This window comes from Phaethon lepturus, unplaced genomic scaffold (genome assembly GCF_000687285.1).
Source record: "Phaethon lepturus isolate BGI_N335 unplaced genomic scaffold, ASM68728v1 scaffold3021, whole genome shotgun sequence".
NCBI classification, from domain to species: domain Eukaryota; kingdom Metazoa; phylum Chordata; class Aves; order Phaethontiformes; family Phaethontidae; genus Phaethon; species Phaethon lepturus.
Window position 1 is genome coordinate 10,039 of NW_010516765.1, and position 22,800 is coordinate 32,838.

General features: G+C 36.1%; 2 protein-coding genes across 2 annotated transcripts in view; one reads left to right on the plus strand and one right to left on the minus strand.

The window, feature by feature from the left end:
• Window positions 1–14,417, plus strand: part of CASD1 (CAS1 domain containing 1) — a 22,319-nt gene extending 7,902 nt beyond the window's left edge. Inside the window, exons 6-17 of the mRNA XM_010296158.1 lie at window positions 911–1,034; window positions 2,748–2,962; window positions 3,275–3,700; window positions 4,115–4,204; window positions 4,797–4,916; window positions 6,804–6,960; window positions 8,647–8,726; window positions 9,556–9,657; window positions 10,986–11,126; window positions 11,675–11,752; window positions 12,716–12,808; window positions 13,835–14,417. Of these exons, the coding sequence (XP_010294460.1) occupies window positions 911–1,034; window positions 2,748–2,962; window positions 3,275–3,700; window positions 4,115–4,204; window positions 4,797–4,916; window positions 6,804–6,960; window positions 8,647–8,726; window positions 9,556–9,657; window positions 10,986–11,126; window positions 11,675–11,752; window positions 12,716–12,808; window positions 13,835–14,101 (1,893 nt within the window). The 3' untranslated portion in view covers window positions 14,102–14,417. The remainder of the gene's footprint in view (window positions 1–910; window positions 1,035–2,747; window positions 2,963–3,274; window positions 3,701–4,114; window positions 4,205–4,796; window positions 4,917–6,803; window positions 6,961–8,646; window positions 8,727–9,555; window positions 9,658–10,985; window positions 11,127–11,674; window positions 11,753–12,715; window positions 12,809–13,834) is intronic.
• A 5,264-nt stretch (window positions 14,418–19,681) lies between these two features.
• Window positions 19,682–22,800, minus strand: part of SGCE (sarcoglycan, epsilon) — a 26,991-nt gene continuing 23,872 nt past the window's right edge. The window contains exons 11-13 of the mRNA XM_010296159.1: window positions 22,265–22,308; window positions 21,409–21,443; window positions 19,682–19,732 (exon numbers count right to left, since the gene is read on the minus strand). Coding sequence (XP_010294461.1) covers window positions 19,682–19,732; window positions 21,409–21,443; window positions 22,265–22,308 — 130 coding nt within the window. The remainder of the gene's footprint in view (window positions 19,733–21,408; window positions 21,444–22,264; window positions 22,309–22,800) is intronic.

The following is a 22,800-nucleotide window of genomic DNA, read 5'->3' on the forward strand; positions in this document are numbered from 1 at the left end:
TTCTTAAAACTTCTGTTTAAATACTGTGTGCATTTCACAAGTAAAGATTTAGCTACTGGGAGAAACTGCTTTTTTCCCGGAGTGTGAGTTCTCAGAGCAGCTGCATGTTATTTGGTTTCATGAAGTATTCGTTTATATTCAGTAATATTCTCAGGAAGTGGATTAATTGGTGTACTTGGCTTACATCAAAATTTATATGTAGATATTTAGAAATAACTAGAGAGTTCACTGCCTTCAGGCTAAATTATTTTTTACCTTTTTTACAGATTTTGACAAAATCAGTATAGATACAGTAATACTTTTTAAAAGTGCTAAATGTATTTTTCCTACAGTGTGGGATATTCTCTTCAGAAGTTAGGAGAAGTTCTTGGGTAGCTATAGCATTCTCCCAACCATTTCAAACAGAAGATTAAATCAGAAATTAAAATGGCTTTTTTTTTTTTTTTTTTTTCCCCCCCCAGTATCTGCGAAACAGATTGAAATATGGGAACTGGATATCACGGTCAAGATTTGCTTGCACGCATCTCTTGCTGTGGTCTTTTTTCCTAGAGTAAAATGACCAAATCGGCCATGATTTTTATATAATATGACTGTATTTGCTGCTTCATCATTGTTCAAAGTCAAGGGGCTTTTAATTAAAACACCTTGCATCATTTAATTTATGAAACGATCAAATATACATTAAGTTGAATTTTATATACTCTGCATTTAAATGGTCTGTTTGAATGTAATTATCTGTCTAGACAGCTGCTTAATCCAAAAGAAATTGTTTAGCACTTCAAAAGTGAAGACTAAAGAAATAATCTAGCTTATAGAAATACTGAAAAATAGCTACTAACAGAGCAATAGAATCAGTTAATTAAGGGTCCTCAGACATACACGTTCTGAATCTTTCTCTCTATTCTTCCAGTGGTCTATCAAGATTCACAATGGCAGCAATGAAGCCCTCACACAATATAAAATCAATATCACTTCAATTGCACCTCTTTTGGAAAAATTAGCAAAAAGTAGTGATGTTTACTGGGTCTTACAAGGTAAAGTAATGAACAGTAGGTAACAGTTTGCACTGTCTGTTGAATCATTATCTTGTAGGGTATGGAAAACTTGGTTCATACTGCTTACTTGCAGAGTAAAAAGAGTGTTGGTTGAATCTAATCTGGCCTTTCTTGCAGTCTTAATTAGGTGATACCTAACTAGCTGTTAGTAGTGATGGAGATTTTAAAGCTCTCAGAAAAATCTTTTGCCTTTTGAACTCTTAATTCTTTGTTACATTACTCTCAGACTCAATATGCCAGGTCTGTTCTCCCTGTGCTCTGCTCTATATGTGCGTCCTGGGAGTCAAGAACGCAAGCGCATAAAACAGCTGTATTCCTGTGTTTGTGTTCAATTAAATTTTCAAGATAACATAAAGAATAGGAGAGGTTCAACAAGTGCATCCTCTGTGTGTCTAGAGTGAATAGACATACTGTAGAGAATATAAAGAATTTAAGACTCTAGAATGAAACTTGCTTCTGTACACTGACCACTGATGAGTTAACATTAGGAGCCAGAAATCATGGTTCAAAATGAGTCTGATATTTTTATTATGGCACCAAGCTTACATTCTTTCACTTTCTTCAATAAAACTAAGGTATGTCTCTGACAATGCACAGTGGTCATAGGTAGAATCTGCTCCTTGTTTGTCTGCCATAGAATACAGCATTTTAGATTATCATCACCTCAGAAACATAGGCAGATTTTGACCCCTGATAGGAATATACCCAGCTGTAGCCTTACAGTCACATCCAAGTTCCTATCTAAGATGGTTCTAAACATTAACCTGAATCAACAGATTAATCCTCTCGCATTTCTTTCAAAACCATGTTTATCTATAACAGAAGCAATTAGCTGTCAGATGTCCCAATGTTCTGTTGATAAAGATTCAGTCCATTTAAGTAATCTCTGAGCTCTTTAATGGGATAAGTAGGAGGAAAAGCAGTCTGTACACAGAGTTATCTAGACATTGATTGTCCAAAAGTAGGCATTGAGGTAGCTAAAGTAAATCAACTTATAGCTCGTGGAGTGTGTTTCACTAGAGTTATGAACATCAGTAGCTTTTCATAGCAACTTACTGATCTCCAGCTGACCTTTTGATCTAGAACCCCATATAGCTTTGTATTAAGCTCTACATAATTTCTGAAGCCTGCAGGCAGTTAAGCGGTGTTCCATTCTTCTGAAAAACTGAAATTCTGCCATCAGTTAAACTGGAATCAACATGAGCAAGTGGAATATGCTTATGGACTACGACTTAGAGAAATGAGAAGCTGGTTTCTTTTGCAGTAACTAGAGGGTTTGAGAGATTTTTTTTTTTTTCCCCCTTTTTTTTTTCTGCTGCCTATCTTCTGTCCTCTTGGCTTTGGAGTCTTTCCTTGGGGGATTCCATTACTGAGAGAAGGCATAAGCAGCTCTGCCCTCCAGCATTATACGCTCTTCATAGGTTTGAGGAAATGAAACAGGCATTCATGTCTGGCTAAAGCTTTCTAATCTATAAGTACATATGCATGACTGAGGAATGGAGATAAGAACATTTCATCATGAACACCTCTCATTACTACTCTAGTTACTGTAACAGTCACACATTCCTTGTACATTTTTTCTTTACCATTAAGCAATTGTGACTACCTAAATGAAGATAGCCTGTACAACTTGAGCTGAGTATTTGTCAAGTAAAAGATTAACGTGCCCGTTCTTTGTCCTTTTCAAATCAGACCCTGTTTATGAAGATATGCTGAGTGAAAGTCGGAAAATGATCACTAATGAGAAAATAGATGCTTATAATGAAGCAGCTGTTCGTATTCTGAACAGCAGCTCACGAAATTCCAAAGCTAAAGTTAAAGTGTTCAGTGTATCAAAATTGATAGCACAAGAAACTATCATGAAGTCTGCAGATGGCCTGCATCTCCCTGAATCAAGCAGAGATACAGTAAGTATTTTTATCACTGGTCTACATTAAAAAGCTCTTTTTTTAGGTCCTTTTAGAGAGAACTCTTCTGTTGTAAGGTTTAGGATTAGGTCTTTTTGCTTACCTCAAGAAGCTCAAAGGTTTGGAAGAGATACGTTGACTGTACTGTTGAATCCAACTAAGTACATGGGGATACTGTGAAATTTTATCTCTGTAATGATAAGGGAGAATTGCATATGTTTTATGTCAATGCATGATCTAGAAGAAAATTTCTTATGATGAAATGTAAACTTTTTTATTAGAAATTGACAAAACTGCCTATTTCTTTGACAGAATGCGATGATTCTTATGAATGTCTACTGCAATAAGATAATGAAGCCCATTGATGGCTCCTGCTGCCAGCCTCAGCCTCCTCTCACTCTGATACAGAAGTTAGCCTTCTTTTTCTTTACTTTTTCCATCATTGGATATTTAATCATCAATTTAATTCATCGGAATAATTTTCGGAAGAACAAATCGTGCACTGATTTGGAAAGTGGAGAGGAGAAGAAACCTGCCATCAGCACTCCTAATGTTTCTACTTTAGAGATGCTCTTACACTCCTTCTGCAAACTTGGTCTAATCATGACCTATTTTTATCTATGTGACAGAGCAAATCTCTTCATGAAGGAAAATAAATTTTATACACATTCATCTTTCTTCATACCAATCGTCTATATCTTGGTTTTGGGGGTATTTTATACCGAAAACACCAAAGAGGTAATGCTCATGTGGACATCGTACTTATAACATTGTTTACTAGCTTGAGTGTAAATAACTAAATATCGAAAGTTAAATTTTCAAAGTCAGTGTAACTCATCTGCAGAAAATGCACTCACAAGCAATATAATGTTTGCATGGTATTAGATGCAAAAGGTTTTTGAAAGCATGTGGGTATGAGCGCTTTTAGCCATTGTCACTAGGTCAAATTTGAAGTGAGCATAGCTCAGATACAAAAGAATTTAGAGCACATTAAAATCTGGTAGAACTGTGTCCACTAGACACTAGAAGTCTTTTACAATTGACACCTGTTTACACATAAAGTGGTTTATTGTTTTGAACTTTTTCTCCTCATTTTGTAGATGTTCGTTGTACTTTTTGGAATAGCAACACTCTTGTTTTGTTTTGCATTAGACTAAAGTGTTAAATAGAGAACAGACTGATGAATGGAAGGGCTGGATGCAACTTGTTATTTTGATTTATCATATCTCTGGAGCAAGCACTGTAAGTGATTTGGATTTCATTTTTCTTTTAAGTGAGAATGCAATTTGGGTATGTTACTTCAAAAGAAAGATAGTGCAAATGTGTATTAAAGTTGAATAGAATGAATGCTATCGTTCCTGGGATTGTAAAAATGGTATTAACAGAATGAGTTTTTCACTCTATTTAAGTGTAATTTCATTGATAACAGCATTTTACGCATTACATAGCCAATGAAAAACTATACTTGTTTCCTCCATGTAGAATATTACATTAGTTTATTTTTAATTGCTAGCAACACTTCATTTTTATGTTCAGAACTTGAAACTGCTGAAGGTAAGCTTTCAAAGATCCTTTCTTAACTCTCTCTTAATTGGCAATTAATGAGAAATGGCAAGTGTAGAGTAATAAATAGCAGAAACTCATTTTAATGTCAGAGAGGTTAGGGCAACAAAAGAGCTTAGTAAGAAACAAGCAAAATGCAGCATGATGTTTCTTTTCTTAGTTAAACCTGATTTACTGCAATGCAGAAAAAGCATAAAATAGGGGTGGAGAAAGGAAAATCAAAAGCACCTATGTGGCCACTTGTAAAAGGTACTTTCTTTTTTCTCAACAGTTTTTGCCTGTGTACATGCACATTCGAGTTCTGGTTGCTGCATATCTGTTCCAAACAGGTTATGGACACTTCTCATATTTTTGGATAAAAGGGGACTTTGGTGTATACAGAGTGTGTCAGGTAAGACTGTCTACTTACTGGTTTTGTAAAGAAATTTCTTCAGATAACAAAACATCTATAATATATCTGTACTCCCTAAATAATGTGATATGAGATTACATTAAAAATGGCCGTTGTTTCTATGTAATCTGACCCGTTGAATCAGTCATGTTTATCTCATACAAACCTACAGCATATAAATTATACTTGCAATGTAAAAAATGTAAGTACGTAGCCTTTAAAATAGCAAGACAAATATTTTCCAATATAGCAATGGAGCTTTCATTGCAGTAGCAATTTACCATATATAGCAATGTATGTGTAATGATCCAGGCAGGCTGGCTGGCAGTGAAGAAGGATATCATTGACAAGAAATGTATTTACTAAATCTTCCTAGATTATTCTATAGTCGCTGGTGAGTAAGAGGTTTACGTGGATAGCTGTGATGTTCTGAACTGCCCTCTGGAACAGCCTTTCTCCAGTTACTATTGAGAATAGATAGGTGGTGTAAATGTTATCATCTGCTCTCCCCTGCTGGCAAAAAAAAAGATGGTTTTCCCAAATTAGCCATTGGAAATACTTCATTTTGCTTCTCTTACCTTGTTCTTAACAACATCAGTCTGCTCCATGTTGATATTTTCCCATATGTTTGTTTTTTTAAAATTATTAGTATGTTTCTATTAGAGCTTTCTTTATACAAGTAGATAAATGTTTAGTGAATCCAAGAGGCAGTTGTATACAGAATTTCCTTTTTTGTCCTTTTCTGTGAATAAAGGTAACTACTCAGCTAGTTACGCAGGACATTGGTTAGATTGCTGCCAGGACGGCAGGTCTTTATGTAGATGGAACAAATGTTGTCTTGTCTCTGATACATGAACAAGAGGCATCACTGTAGTACTTGTTACCTCTTTCAAGACATAGCAAAGTATTGTAAAATAATGTACATTACTTTTTCTTTCATTCTCAACTGAGTATTTGTTGAGTTGGGTTTTTTTGTTGGGATGGTTAGTTCTGTGTAACAGTATGTTTAACCATTTGATATATAGAATATGGTCAGAAATACCATTGTTTTTCTTTAAAAACATATTAAAATTTCACGAACATATCGGATGTATCCTTTGAAAAACAAACATGCAGGTTTATTTTTTTTCATTTAAAAAATGGTGGGGTTTTTGTTCCAAAAGTTTTTTCTGTTACAGGTTTGAGTTTTCAGATCAAAATGTGAAATAGGGAGAAAACCAATACTTTCCAGTCAGCTATATTGATTCTGTGGGTTGTTTTCTTTTCCAAAGACACTGTATTGGAGCCTACATTTGTTAATAAAGAAAATGAATTTTTGCACCATAACAGTTGGAGAACATGCCTGTTTTTGTGGTTTCCGTCCCAGGTTTTGCAGTAGGTGCTATAGCAGTTTAAAAAATAAAAATAAAAATCAATCTTTAGTTGCTGTTAAGCATTATATTGTCATGTAACTCAGGTCATCGTGCTTATTAAGTGTATGACTACAGCCTAACCGCAGCACTGGTAATGACATTACCCTAGCTTTAACTGAGCTAGCCCAGGTGCTATGGGAGTGAAAGCAGAGAGGCACTAACAGCATCCAGCAACCTGAATACTCAGTCCCCAGCCTGGAGTCAGTTCTGTTTTACCCTATTTCCATTGCTATCTCTACCGAGGTAGGCCAGCATAGGACAGGTCCAGTACTACATAATCAGCCTGTAGGCTTATATTGCATTTTTGATGTTCCCCAGGACACTTACCTGTGTTTCAGTTGAAAGAGAACCAGCATGCAAGATGTAAAATACACAGATATTTTTATATAGTGCTAAAGAAACATGTCCCCCATCCCTCTTAGCTTTGCCTCCCAGTTTACATATCCTCTGCCTTCTCTCCTCTCACTTCTTCCAGGTTTTATTTCGTCTCAATTTCCTGGTCGTGGTACTATGCATAGTGATGGACCGACCTTACCAGTTCTACTACTTTGTGCCGTTAGTGACTGTCTGGTTTATGATCATTTATGCCACCTTAGCTATATGGCCCCAGATAGTCCAGAAAAAAGCAAATGGTAAGATTTTTTTTTTTTTCCCTTCTGCTATAAAATATTTGCATGTTACTACAAATTATAACCATACTGAAAATGGCATTGTTAGTACATCTCATCTGTTTTTAACATAGTCACAGTATCTTAAATAGCTGTTCACAGGAATACGGTTTGTCACAGATGAATTGTAAGTCAGCTGAAAAATGTAATAGCTGATAACTAAAGTTTCTCTCTGGTTACAGTCATATTAGAATACTTTTTAATAGGTTTTGACCATCAGAAATGTGTTCTATCAAGAGTTGTAATATTATTGAAGGCAAACTAAAAACATAGCTGTGCTAGTTGAGATTGTTGCTGTAGTCTACTAATGCGTATGGCATGAACAGTGAGCATTTACTTTCCCATCCTGCATTGTCAATGTGTCATATCCATCTTGAGCACTAATTCTGCCATATCTGCCAAATAAGAACTTGGTGTTTGTTATCTTAGTATCTTAGACTAAGTGAACTATCAGAAATATGTCTTGCGATACACGTATTTTAAATAAAAATTGAAGTGAAATTCCAGTTTATTTTGTGCATTGCATTTCATTGAAGAGCTGTCATCATGTGGTAAATGCTTGTTATTTAATTCACCTAAACTAGAACTAAAACCTTACGTGTCTTAGATCCTCCTTCCCTATCGATGGAGTAATATCCAAATTTTATAGTCTGCTGATATGACAATGAAATGTCTAGCAAATGCATGCTAGCAATAGATGCTGCAAAAATATAATTAGAGAGTAGTTTTACAAGATATCTCAAAGAAAAATAGCTCCAATATTTATTTTTTGTTTTTTTTCAATAAAGGCACTTCTGTTCCAAATACAGAGAAATTACTGTTGTGTACTTAGGAGCAGTAGTGTACTGTGAAGCTAGAAAATCTTTCAATGACAACTTTCACCTGCTTATGTCCCTATTTATGGCTGCCAGTTTATATGGCGAGAGAGGGAGATGATCTCTGTTGCAATGTTGAGGCTTGGGTAGAGCTTAGTATCAGTCAACAGCTTTGAGGAGCAGTTTCTCACGCTTGTCTTAACAAGATACTTGTGCCTAATATCCCGCAGTTGAGCTTTGGAGTACAACTGGTAGCTCAGAGTTTAATAATACATGTTCTACTTATCTCACATGACAAAAGCTGTTGGGCATTTTATTTATTTATTTATCTATCTATTTATTTATATTCTTTTATATGCATATATATTTTATATATGCATTTTATAAATAATTTTACAAATAAATATACATTTGTTTATATGTATAAATTATATGTATTTTATATTTTTATGTATTCATTTACATTCCCGTAGACTAGGGACTGCCCGTGCAGAGTATTTGGGAAAGCAGAGGCTTTATATAGTGTTTCTGTTTGAGCACCTAAATTCTTTTCTTTCTGTATGTATGTCGTCCCTGTTTTAGACCCGAGGGTTAATTTACGCATAATAAGTTGTTAATTGCTGTGAATGTTTATTTTAATCACTTAAAGCAAAATTTAATATGTAAATGTAGATAATGATAAAATATTGCTGGTAATATTTGAACATTTATTTATGAATGTATCTATTACTAAGCATAGCTACACTGAATAATGGGCAATTATTATTTAATGTGTCCTGGGTTTTGCTATGGAAAAATTGATGACAGTATACTGATTAATTTATGTCTTCCTCAGGGAACTGCTTATGGCACTTTGGTTTACTGCTGAAACTGATTTGCTTACTGACATGTATATATTTTCTGTCCTATTCTCAGGTTTGTAAATTTTGACTATTTTTATCCTTAACAACCTAAGAGAGTATTACCTGTCTCTACTTTTTAATGTGCTCATAACTTGTATATTTTCTCCTGTATCATAAATGTAGAAGAAAAAAAACCAGAACCTTTCAGTTTCTTTTCATCTTTGAATTGGTGTGCATGCTGGAAAAAAACAGTTCTGTATCTTACTCATTTGTTCGTAATGCTTGATATGTTTTTAGTATACTACAACAATTGTAATAAATACAAAGGTCTGTGCTTTGGTTTTGGGGTGGCATTTTTTTTAATGTGCTTAAAGTTACTGGGTTTTGCTAGCATATGGTGATATGAAGATCTGTGTCTCTTAGTGACCTGGTGTTGGCTTTGATCTCTTATCCAAAGACTGGTTCTCATGCTAAATTAGCAACTTACTGCATGCTGTAAGTATAGCTGACAGAAATAAGGGCAGAGCTTGCCACTCCAGGATTTTACAGGAGGGGTTGTGTGGTTTTAGTCACTCATAGGTTTTAAGCCTTCTGTAGAGTATGCATTCCTTACCCTAACATGTCAGTGAATCTCTCCCTTTAAGCTCGCAGCACAAAATGGAAGACGTGCCTATACCTTTATGGGAAGCAAAACTGCAACTCTCTCTCATCTGATGAAGTATTTTGGGGGGTTGTTTTTTCTTTGCGGGGCGGAGTGCCTTCTAAGGAAGCCTGTTATTTTGGTAATGCCACTAGCTAGTGAAATAGGGATGTGATAATACTAAAAGACAGTGTATTGATTTAGGTTTATTAAGTATGGTTGACATCAGTGTTAATGTTTTTGCTATGTTTATTTTTTACAGGGCGCATTTGAGAAGATATTTTCTTTTTGGCCACTGTCCAAGTGTTTTGAACTGAATGGGAATGTCTATGAATGGTGGTTTAGGTGGAAGTTGGATCGCTATGTATGTAACATTTGCATAAATTTATACTGATCTTCTAAGTGTATTTTTTAATTTAGGGGGGACAGAGAGTTGTTTTCCTTTCCTCCAGAGAAACGGAAGTTTGTCCCAGTGGATTGTTTAATAGAAGACCAAGCTGCATCCACCTTACTTCTGCAAATGTCTGTCAAAGCCTTGCTTAAAAGATGGATGTTGATTTATTTGCTGCGGGGTCCTGCTTAATTTGCTTTTAAAAAATAAAGTCATAAGTGACCTAGATTTGTCTTTTTCCAAGAATCTTACTGCAAAAATTTAGCAGCTGTAGCATTTCAGGCTATTGAAATACAAGGGAAATAATTGTGGTGGCTTTCTTAGTAACATTTTCTGAAAGTTGTATCAATTAAGGATGTATTTCTTTTATGGTAACCATTAAACCACTTTTAAAATCGTTGTCTTGGTGCCCAGACCACACTGTTCTTGCACCTATTTTTAAATGGTTTTCCAGTGGGAAAGTGCTTTCTTTCCAGTTACTGACCCTACAATGTGGGGGAATAGAACAGGGAGACACTGGTCTTTTTTTTGCCTTCTTGGCAAGGGAAGTGGAGTTTCTAAGATGGGAGCATTTATCTGCTAACCTTATCCTTAACGAAATCACTTGCACACTTCTCCCTCTGGAAGTCTTCAGTAACTGAAATTTGGGGAGCACACAGTCGTCACATCCTGGGCTGCTCCCATCAGCAGCGCACATGGCATTGCGACATTTCAGACTTGGAGCTTTGCTGCTTATGAACAGTGTGTGTTCTGTGATGCCGCTAAAGAGGAAGTCCCAAAATAAATACAGAAGACAAGCACCACATGGGCCTGAAACAGCATGTGTTGCTAGCTAATGAGAACTTGGCATAAGATCATAAAACACTCTTGAAGAATTATGTCTGTGAGAGAAGGAAGCACTTGTAGTGCTTCTTGAACATTTTCACCTGCCAACTTGGGAGGAGGCCAGAGACTCCTGGTTTTTCCCCCGAGAAAGCCCTTTTCAATGCTAGCATAGATTGCAGAGGGGGTAGTAGGTACTTTAAAGCTTCTTGAAATTTCATTGTTGCGTCTAATGCTCTGTGAAGCATGAGGAAGAGTACTTTCTTTGTAGTTCTTGCATGGAGTTAGAAATGCAGTTTGTGACAACCTAGTGTAGAAAACCTGTTTTTGTTTGCTTCAGTAAATCTGGGAAAGGACCTTTTGACACCTAAGCTTTGGTATTACAAATAGTTTATCCTGTAGCATTCTGTTAAGAGTTTGTACCTGAAGTACTTGTGAAAGCCATGAAATATTCATTGCATTCTGTTTGTCTTTTACAGGTGGTTTTTCATGGGATGCTGTTTGCTTTTATTTATCTGGCATTGCAGAAACATCAGATGATATCAGAAGGAAAGGGAGATCCTCTTTTCTCCAACCGAGTTTCAAATGTTTTAATATTTTTTTCAATTGTATCCTTTTTGGTACGTACCTAGTATAACTAGTATAATCAGGTTTGTAAATCTCTAACGAAGAAGTTTTCTGAAGTTCTTGTTTAGAAAGTGTATTGATTTTAGAAAAATACAAATCTTGATCTGTAGATATTTCAGCTGTATTTTTCTGCACAGCCCTACCTGTCTACTCACTAAAATATTTTTCCTTTCAGTCCAATTGTAGATGAAAACATCATCACTCTTTCAGTTCATTGCAAAGGTTACAAGAAAATTGGATCATAAAAATAACATGGTAGATAAAGCAACTCTTGTCTCCACTGTTGTTTGCTTGTCTATTTGTGATGAAAAAATTGTCAACAGTATGCTTCTATCTTAGGGTATGAATAAGTATGGTATTCTTCAGTTGGATAGAAGAATTTGAGAGAAACACAAAACTAAGTACAGTGTAGTTTTTTTTATTACTGTCCCGCATCTTAGTGAACCAACTACTGCTGAAGCACTTCAAAATAGCTTACCTCTTGTTTAATTTTTAAATGTTACATGTAATTGCTACACAGACTGATTTTTATATCTTTTAGACCTACTCTATTTGGGCTAGTAGCTGTAAAAACAAGACAGAGTGCAATGAACTACATCCTTCTGTTTCTGTGGTGCAGGTAATTATAATTACAGTCCTTTACCGTGATAGAATCTAGTCTGTTCTTGTCTTGGCTTTTCTTAAAATTGTTTTGAAATATATTTTTGCTTTAGCATGGAATGTCAGATATTGAGCTTCATTCTCATTTCTGAAAGCAAAAAAGGGTTTAACTATATTGCTTGCTTTTTTTTGTTGCCTTTAAGCACTGAAATTGCATATTGTAATTACGCTTTTGATTAACCCTGATGTCCTTAGTGTAGGTTTCATATGCACTGTTTAAGTCCACACCTGACTTTTGACTAATTGCATAGCAGTGGAAAAAAAGAAGCTGTAGGGAGGCACAAGTGTTTGGGAGGTATTAGTATAGGAAGTAACCTATAGGATCCTGTAGTCACTTTAGGCAGAGAAGAGGTGGGCCACAGGGGCATGTGTGTGGTTTTCTTAAATTTAGATTTTCCTCTTACTGTGTCCCCTGCACCATTATACCCGAGTTGTCTGATTCTGTTCCCTTTCTGTTTCCTTTTTTTAGTAGTTTGTCCTGCCGTCTTGAGGGACAGAATGTGTGACTTAATTTTTTAATATTAATTTGTCCATCTTGACACTTCCTCTTTAAAAATTGAGGGTTAACTCATATTTGTGGCCAACTTCATTTTAGGCTGGCATGGTGTAACATGATTTTGTGACCATGCCCAGTAAGTGTATAGTAGTATCTATCAACATCAAGGCCATGGTTCTACTGAAGAATTAAATGTGACTTGTTATGCTATAAGCATGTGTGTAAGCGATTTTCAATTTCAAGACCTACTTTGTTAAGTATAAACAGCACAGATTTTTGTTTGGTTTATATCTTTATTAGATTTTAAAGAAAATCTAATGCATTTTAGACTTTCACTTTAGACAGTGAAAATGACTAAACCTTTTTTTTGTGTGTGTAATCTGCTTGTCATCCACAGTCACTTTTTTAAAACTTTTTTTTAAAAAGATCTTAGCTTTCATCCTTATCAGGAACATTCCTGGATATGTCCGATCTGTGTATAGCTCGTTCTTTGCCTGGTTCGGCAAAATTTCTCTAGAGGTAAGTACAGTGATCAGAAGTACAGTGAATTGAAATGTAAGGTGGTTTTATTACAAAATTGTAGTATAACACATAACTAGTGAAAACATTTATTGGCTTATTTAATACCATGCTGTTGTGATTTGACCTCTTTCAACATTGTAGCTTCCATCTGCACTTAAAAATCATAGCTGAAGTAGCAGTCTCACTGTAGCAGACTGACTTCTTACACTGTTTTGGGGGGCAGTTTAGTGTTGTGAGAATGGGGATTTAATGCTGGAGTAAACTGGTGTGTATGCAGTTGGAAGATAAAAATTTAAGCCAGTTGAAGAATCAGCATGCATTATACTGACTAATGTAAGTACAGTTATAAATGTGTTTGCTCTAGAAGGCTTTTCTGCATTAACAAACAAATGTAACTTTTCAAAGAAAACCCTTTGTAGTGCAAATGTTATCTTGTTCCATTGAGTGTATATTTTGAAACAGTAGGAATTATCTTGCTTTCCATTTTATTTGCTGTTTAGTAATATTAAATGTTTAATTTTATTGTATTACTAAAATACATTTTATAAAGGTTTTCCAGGAAACTCATTGTAATACAATGTATACGTAGTACAAGATTTTTAATTTTTTTTAAAGGATTATTTTTTCACTGCTCTGATTCCTGGTGAACTCTGAGGTGCTGATCAACTCCAGGGACCTTTGCATTCATCAGCAGTTGAAGCATTATCTTTTATTTGCAGGCTTGTTAGTTCAGTCCCTCACCAGAGATACAGTAACTGAGCGGAGGCATATTCCTCATCCGTTCTGCCATAATGTAAACGATGCTCCCCTGTGCCATGTTTGGTTGAGGGCTAAGCAAACCAGTTCTGTCTTCAAGCAGAGACATGGGGAAAACGGCTTCTCAAACTATGTTGTTTAATCACAAATGTCTCACTTAAGCAGAAGTACAGTGTGTCAGTTGATGCAATAGTAATAATTATATGTTTTCTATAAGTAAAAATATTTATATATAAGTATTATTAAAGACATTCTTCTTTCTTTTAGCTTTTCATTTGCCAATACCATATTTGGCTGGCAGCGGACACAAAGGGGATCTTGGTGCTCATTCCTGGATATCCAATGTTTAACGTTCTTGTCAGCACTTTTATATTTGTTTGTGTGGCACATGAAATTTCTCAGATCACCAATGATCTAGCACAGATTGTGGTTCCTAAAGATAACTCAACTCTGCTGAAAAGGTTGCTATGCATAGCTGGATTTTTTTCTGGACTACTCCTCTTCTCAGCAATGCAAGATCAGTCAAGGCATTAACTTGAAAAGATTCTTGGAAACTTTCTTCAGGTTTACTTTGTGTCTGCCTGAACAAAAATTCTCAGCTGGAGGTACAAGAAGACATTTCAATTAAGTGTGTGGAAAATGTATATAGTGCAAATGTATATATTTTGTGTGGAAACAGCCTTCTCAAATAATCTGAGAACCAAGAATGCACTGTACAGAATTGCATGTGAAAACGAGTCTTTTCTACTGGATATATGTTTCTGTTTACATATCTGTTTAAACGTGACACGAAAAAGTGAAGTTAAATGGTTTAGCAATATCACGTGCTTATCATGGAATTAACTTTACCTTGGGTCAGCCAAACGAAGAGCGGGTGAACTAGAGTATCGCCTATACGAAACGCATGCTGTAGTTGTTCTCACCAAGGAACAAAAAAGAGCAAACTTGTGATCCTTTGTTAATGGTCACCTTTAGCTGATGTGAAACATGAAGTTACTGGTAAACCAGGGCATTTTTCTGAACAAAATGGTAATTTTTTGTTTAGAAATTAGTATTTTGGGTGGAGATAGTATATGTTGTATGAAACCCTTGATACATGAAAATAAAAAGTCATTGGCAGTTCAGTGATTTAAGATTATATACAGGTTTACATAACATTTTATGTTTTTTTTTTTTAGAAATTTAAGATGTTTTCAGTAAATACCGTGAATTCCAAGGTGAATTTTTTTTATAAAGAAAATTTGACTTTTATTCCCTGAAATTGTTTGGGTTTTCATAAACTTTCAACTAATTCACTTAACTGTGCAGTTCTCTGTACAATCCCAGTGAACAGATGAATAATTTTCAGAGAGTCAGTTCAAGATGGAGAATTTTTGGAAGACCTCCAACCTTTTCCAGTCAAATGAAATCCCATCATATCGACTCCCATCAGATCTTAAGGAAATGAGAGAACAGGAAAACGGTGATCTTCAAACCTCTCTGAGTTTGCAGGTGACCTTGAATTAGGTCTCATCAGGGAACTGGTGCCATATTCTATCCTGTAATAATATTTTCATTTAAAAGGATGCAAGTCAATCTGTTGATATCGCGAGGAGGAGGGATTGAGTGGTCATCTTGTTCCATGCAGATGGCTGAGTCTCAGAATTACAAATGTGAAATGAGATTGGAGATGTTTGGAAGAACCCTTTTTTCCCCATCCTTTTTAGCAGTGCCCATCTTTCTCATAAATGCTTTCCTTTAGCGTAAAAATTAAAACTGAAAGAAATAGCCCTTCAGTGTGGCAGTGACAAGCTGTAATTTATGTTCCACTTACTGAAGTTATGACCATTTATCCGCTGTTTGTGGTTTTGGTTCAAGTGATAGTGTGACCTCTAGTTGCTTTTTCATTATATTCTTCTACTGATTACTTGTTAGCAGTCAAAAACACAAGCACAGTATTGTTTTTCAAGCATATGTGCAATTATGTATGATTATAAACAATATGAATCCTAATTTGTACCATATGTACTGTCATGTACATGGTTTTGATCTTACCCCAGTTAAAAAATTGAATTCAAACTTGCAGCCACCAATGAGTGCAAAAAAAATGAGTGGCTTCATTTTTTCTTTTTTTTTTTTTTGTGGAGAACAGTTTCTTTTAATGAATGACCAGTCATTCATCATAAAAAAGAAAAAATAAATCATTCACTTCCCCCAAATTCAGCAGGTTTTACTAAGTCTGTGAGCTATTTTGAAGCTATTGGAAAGACACTGAGCTATTTGTGTGCATTACTGCCGACATTGGGAAAGTTAACCCTCCTTGATCCGTACATTTGAATGGCTGAAAGAAATGGTATAGGTGAATGCTGTAGCGGGGGATAGGATGCATAACCTTCATCTATGCCAATATTAGGAGCAATGGGGAACTGTGAATTTGAGGGATAATTTGTGTTTTGTTCTTCACACCTTAAGTATTGTAGATATAATTTTATTTATCTGTTGTACAGACTTGGTTAAAAGATTTATTTTTAACGTTTGAAATAATGCACTTGTTTCCTATGACTGTATGTGGGATAAATATATTTTCTTTTCAGGTTATGTAAAAATATGAAGTAATTTAAACATCAAATAAATGTGCTGTGGATGCTTATTTTTGTAATAAGAGCAGCATCAATTAAGTAAACATTTTTTATTGCTTGACTCTAGCTGGGCTACAGTTCACTAAAATTACGGGTTAGTGTTGCAGGTTCTCCGAAGCGATACTCTGGCTGCTAGTGCTACAAATGAAGGGCAGATAATAAGTAATTTTGTATCACCAGTTACTTCAGATGCAATGCAGGGAACGATTCTTCCGCAGTAAATCGCACCGTCCCAGGGTCTGATGAGATTACAGCTCCAACCAGGAGTCGAGTACTTTTTCCCCCTGGGTGCCAAGCCAGGAACTCTGTAGCAGAGCTCTGCATGAAAGCAGAGGAACTGACTTGATGTTTCTTCAGTCTGGCAACATCAAGAAAGTCATCCTTAAGATTTGGTTGGGTTAAGGAATTTAGCTTTTAATGTAGCTATTTAAGTCTCACACTGAATAAATAGAAGGAGGGGCTCCTTATGGAAAGGGTTCGGAGTGGTAGTTCTTATCCCCAAAGCCCCTTTTGTCACCAGGGAGTTTGTTTCTAACGTGGGCACCTGAACTAAGGTGCTGCAAATCCGCTCCAGCCTTCCCAGCTACAAGGCCTATTGAGGCGTCTCCCGCAGGTCAACAGAAACCTGGCACAATCATCAGCTCCGTTTCAATTCTTGGGCACTTGCCATCCAGCATCACCGTCTGTAACGTCAGGAACTGTTCCAAAAAGTTGCTCAGGCATCGTTACGTAAAATAACCAGGCAACAACATCGCTACTTAATGTTCTCCTATTTATTGGATTTTACATTTCATGTATTTACAAAGACATCCATAGTGCTTTCTATTTAATTTGGTTGCAACTGTCACTTAATACAGTATCAGTTCAGACTGTCACCATACATTGTTAAAAGAGGCTGTGAATTTACTTTAACTATCGGCACTTTTAACTATTACCAATTCTTTAGCCATTGTGTCTTTAGCCAGCTTTATAAATCTATGCTTCCATAGTAATTGTTTTTTTAGTAAGTAAAAATAAATATTTTTTAATTAAAGTTACCTCAATTAATGAAGCTTTCAATCATAGAATAGTTCAGGTGTGCTTAATACCCAAGTCACCTACACCATTAGATTCTTTTTAGCAGAGGTGGAGCACCCACTGGTACAAACTGAGTCTTTACGTGTGTGCATAACATTTTAAGAAATTTCCTTAAATACATTGGCACGTATTAATACAAGTAAGACCGGAGCAGCTTAACTGGTAGTTAATTGATTGTCATGTCATCCTCAAGTTGTCAGAAACTGTTACAGTCCAAAACCAATGCTATTTACAAAGTTTGGTCTTATGTTGCGTTAAAAACCATTATTTAAAATCCATTCCATTCATTTCTGGTTCAAAGCACTGACAGCTCGTACCTGTGAAAATGGTAGTACAAGCTAACAGAAACTAGTAGAAACCAAATGCTGATCACACTCAAATTTTTAATTTACTGTAATTCTCACTGTGCCATTTCCTAGTTCACTGTTCCCCAATAACCATCCAAGCTGCTGGAAGAACAGGAGGGGTCTCTCGGGAGGCTGACTGACCGATGGAACCTCCCCCCGGTACCTTTTGGAGGAGGGAGGTAGGTGGGATGCATGCCACGTGGGAAGTGAGTAGGAATGGCTCTTTATTCCAACTGTTTCACAAACTTAGTTTTTCAACTCTGATGTAGCTTGAGCTACCTCTCGTAGTATAATAACCCCCGGCACTATTCCTGTGGCTAGATGCATTTGTTAACGTATTTTGCGGGTTGTAATTAACATTTAGGGCGGCCTTGCAAACTCTGACAATATGCAAGGATGTACAATGTACTGAGCACTCACTATGTACTTTGCTGCAACAGTTATCGTACTTGTTGCACAAAAATGAGTCTGAAAAGCAGCTCAAGGACTTCTAACTGCTGAGGTGTGGCATTCAGGTCCAAGCCTATAAACACAACATTGCTTAAAAATGCACATAAAATAAGGTTTTGTGTTTTGAGGGAACAGGGTCATAACTGTAAAAAGAAAAAAAAAAAAAAAAAGCTAGTGACTACTTGGGTCTTTTTGCAAACTCTAATAACCTTACAGTTTCCTTTTAGCCTCAAGCCTTAAATTCCTAAATTACGCAGAACTTCTCTTAGCAGAGACCTCAGAAACCTCAGCTAAGGAAATGTAGCCAGTATTTAGCAATTTTAAAGCAGACGCAGCTTTCTGCTTACAATGCAATGTCCTGACGAACACACAGCTTCTAAACCAGAAAGTATTATAGAAAAGAAGACAAAGCCTGTCATCTTAAAATAGTACGATGCTTTGCGGTAAAACCCCAAGAACTGTTGGTGTGAGCTGTTACAGCTGGAGAGCCTGAGGTCCTGCGTTATGCTGTATTTTTACATATAGGGTTTAAAGAAGCATCAGAAAAATTCATTTGAAATATGCAGAAAAGCGTCGGGAGATAAATTATCACTACCTATTAAAAAACAAGGAAACCTCGGTTCAGGTCCTTTTAACCAACATCGTATTATTAAGCTTTCAGCTGCACAGACAAATGCTTCTCTAGGTAACCACCTCCCGGGAAAGTCTGTATTTAATCAACTCCTTGGTTTATTGGATAGCTAGTTCTCCCACAATTCTTTTTGCTCCAAAAAGAACAAAGAATGTGGGGATATAAAAACCAAACCACATCGGGGCATGAGGAATATAAAAAAAAATTTGGAAGACGATTTTTAAAGAGTTCAAAGTTAGTCCATGTATACCGTAACAAAATTTACTGTTGTTTGTTTACAGACATTCATTTCTGCCTGTAGTCATTTGGAACAGTTTCTTCTAACGTAACCAGATGAATGAATGGACAGATTTTAAATGTTTTATTGCTTACAAGTTGGCAAATACGGTAAATACCTGGTAAAGGAACAGAAATCCAATTTTCAACAGGAACAGTTTTGGGGTTTTGGGGGTTATTTGTGTGTTTGTGTTTTGGTTTTTGTTTTCTTCCCCCAAAATAACTTTGCTCATTACATTTTGATAATCTCTAAACAATTAATGCCTAATAAATCCGGAATACTATTTCTGAGCACAAGTTTTCACGCTTATACACTATTGCTTTCGTGTGCAAACATAAGGCAACTACATCATCCCATTGAACAGTCTGAAATCCTTTGAACCTGGTGCTTATTTTGAAGTTTTGGTTTCCCTCTTAAAACTTTCAGGAGAGGTCACAAGACAGATATTGTAATTATATAAGTTTGATATTTATTAATACATATATTTGAAAGATTATTTTCTGAATTGTAACAAATATAAAAGTTATCAGTGTTTACAAATTGTCAAAAATGTCCAAAGTACAAAAGGATATAGTACATTAGTTATATGAAAGTGGCTGTATTCCCTGGCACGGAAATCATCTTAATACTGTGGGCATGCACAATATACACCAGAAAAACTCATGCATCAATCAGAACAAATAAGGAAATAAGACATTTTGCTGCCTCCTCTGATTACAAATTCATTGCTTCTGTTAGTTTTCTTTCCTCAGGAATACCATTTACCTGCAAATAGATGAGAATTTATATAATCCATCAGTGGCAGATGATGCTTCAACAAGTTGGTAGCGCAGCACATAAATAGTATTTAACAGTCGTTTCTCAACAACCTGGAGGTTGTTGGAGAAATACTACAAGAACAACCCGGACCAAAAGGCGACATATACATGAAAAAGCTTTGCTTGCTTTCTTCTGGGAAGGGAGAGATCTGGGAAATGACTGTTTAACTGCAAATTTATCTTTCTATTTCGGATCTAACAGTCTTCATAAGGAGACTGTGAAGCTCAAAATGGAAGATGCAGTATACAGCATATATGCACTACTTAGTCTTTTGCATTACAGGAATATCCTATAAACTTTTTCATCTAAGCACCTTAAAATAGTCCTTATGAATTTTGCCAATCAACAGAGACAATTACAAAACTTAATATACCTTTTCATACTGGAGACCAGTAGCAAAGTTCAGCAGTGTAATATAAATGTTAGATGTGAGTTGTCACCTTTCATAAAATTCTTTCCCAACTATGTTTTAACTTTGTGAAATAGTCAAGAATTATGTCAGCTGTTAAGTCTGCATTTTTTCATATGAGGTTAAAAAACCCTTTTTCTTATTGAGGATTCAGATAGTTCCTGAAGAGGAGAGTGGTTATTAGACATGGTCTGCTCTTCAAGTTACTAAGTATGGTCTACTGAAGCTTTAAAAAAGCAATATCTTCTTATTAATAATCCTGAGTATATTATTGGGAATTTTCTGTAGGAAAGGAAGAAAATCAAACAACGAATGTCTAGTTCTATAGTTGTTTTGGCCTTCAGTGCTGTAGTTCTGTAAATTTCTTATTGGAACAGATCAATAAAATTGATAACTAAGTTTGTACTGATGCTACTAAAAAAATCTTAGGAGGGCCTGAATTTTGTTTGAAATCATCTCTTTCCAAAAATGTAAGCTTCTGACAACAAGAGTCATAGACATCCTTTAGAAGATAAACTGCAAGAGGCACATGCCATCGATATGTCATGGAAATGCTTGCAGTGTCATCAGCACATCTGAGTTACAAAGGAAGGTGTCACTATAAACTGAGGAGGAAACACTGTCTGTCCCAAATACATTTTGCCTCCCTGATTTCTGAGAGCTTGTCAGAGGCAGCGTCTGTGATAAATATGAAAGAATGGGTGTATTCTACCAAAATAATGTACTACAGAAAATACAGACACAGGAGGATTTTAAAGATCCATTTTTATGGTAGTTTTTCAGTGCAACTTGCAAGCGACAAACCCGTGCTAGTTTGTATTTCGTACCTTTTTAAAAATTTCTCCCTGTTGTCAACATACAGTACTACCAGGTGATTTTGCATCTTTTTTTACTGCAAGACAGACTGGAATTCTTGTAACAAAACAGTCATAACAGAAGAGCTGAACTGTGTGACATCTATATTCTGCCTTCTAAATGCCGTGGTGTCACGGGCTATGGTAAACGCCAACCCAAACCAGTGCTGGAGACTCCCGATGGATACTGCCAGGGTCACCCGCCGTTTCCAGTGTATGTATAATAAAGCACACAAACAGCAAAGCTAGCAGAGCTGCAGTCAGGAGGGTTTTGGTTTGGTTTTTTTAATAAATGTGGTTTTAATTTCCAGATAACAAAAAACCCCCGACATGGGCAGAAGCATTTATGATATACTTGCCTCAAATCTTTGAAATGTTGTCATACGAAATTCTCCTTTAATCCCCGAAAGCAGTAATGAAGAAGAAGGATTTTGAATGAAAAGAAAATCGTTGCTTATGGAACTCCCAAGTTAAAACAAATCTTCCTTTCGGGGCTGTAGTTCCCGTATTATGTTCAATACATACATAACTGGAGTTTTGCCTAAATACGCTTTGAATATTCAAAAATCATACTCTGGCCTCTACACTTTCCTTGTATGATCCTTATCCCCTTTCCTACGTGGCTACGGCTGTAGCTTTTTCTCAGACCTGATGTGCTAACTAGAGAGAACAGTTGGCCTTAGTCAGTACTCTGATGGGATCGTTCACAACCTCATGATTTGTGAAACTGATGTAAAAATGATGACTAAGGCACAGGAAACCAGCAGCATGGATGTTTGCCTCACCACAGGTTCCCCAGTATGAACTCTTTCTGTTTAGTAACAGCAATAAAGAGCTCCTTCAGAGCTTAGCTAGTATCGGCAGGAATTAGAAATTTTGATTTCCCATCAAGTTTTGAGAATCTGAACAGCGTAACCACATTTGGGAATCTGGCTGTAACTTCATGTTGTAATAGAAAATTATTGAGATGAGGAGGTTTCCAACTTAGCTGTGCCAGTGTCTCATGCTGAGTCCTAATGTAGCGTTTCTCCTACTTGTTCAATCAATCCCATTGCAAAACTTTCACTGATGCACCAAAAAAATTCTGGAATAACAATGCTGTAACACTTCACTATATTTGAAAATGGTTTCCACTGTCCGTAGACTGTACGCGTTTTAACTAGTGATTCCTCTGCACTGGTCACTTAATAGTTACAGTATTTTCTCAGTACTGACCTGCACTCTGCTGCTGTGGAATCTGAGTCTGATGTGGCAGGTTCCTACAAAAAAAAAAGTTACTATCTTTAATGCTTCCATACAAGTGGAATTTATTAAATTAACTATGTTAATTTACATACAAACGCCCAAGTATGTGATGCATAGAAGTTCAGTATTTAAATTCTGGGGTTTTGTCTACAAAGCAATAATCCATTTTCACTATGCAAATACAGCTGTCAAAAGGTTAACCAAGTCAAGAAAGAAAATTAGTGTTAAGGGGTAATTCCTATTATTGCACTTGTCAAGTAGGTTCAAAGGCTCAAACTTGGTGAAACACCAGAGGTAACAAGAGTCACTGAAGGCTTCTGATGTTATCCAAAGTTTGGTCTCCACAAATGATGAATAGAGAAAAGGTGACGGTCTTTGCAACTTAAGTATTGCCTGTGGAATGAACGAATGGTCAGCTAGTTTTACACATCGGACCAGTTCACTTATCAAAGCAAAGTTAGGGTTTTGTGTCCTGCTGCAGTGTCTATTTTAACAGCTTCCAGTTG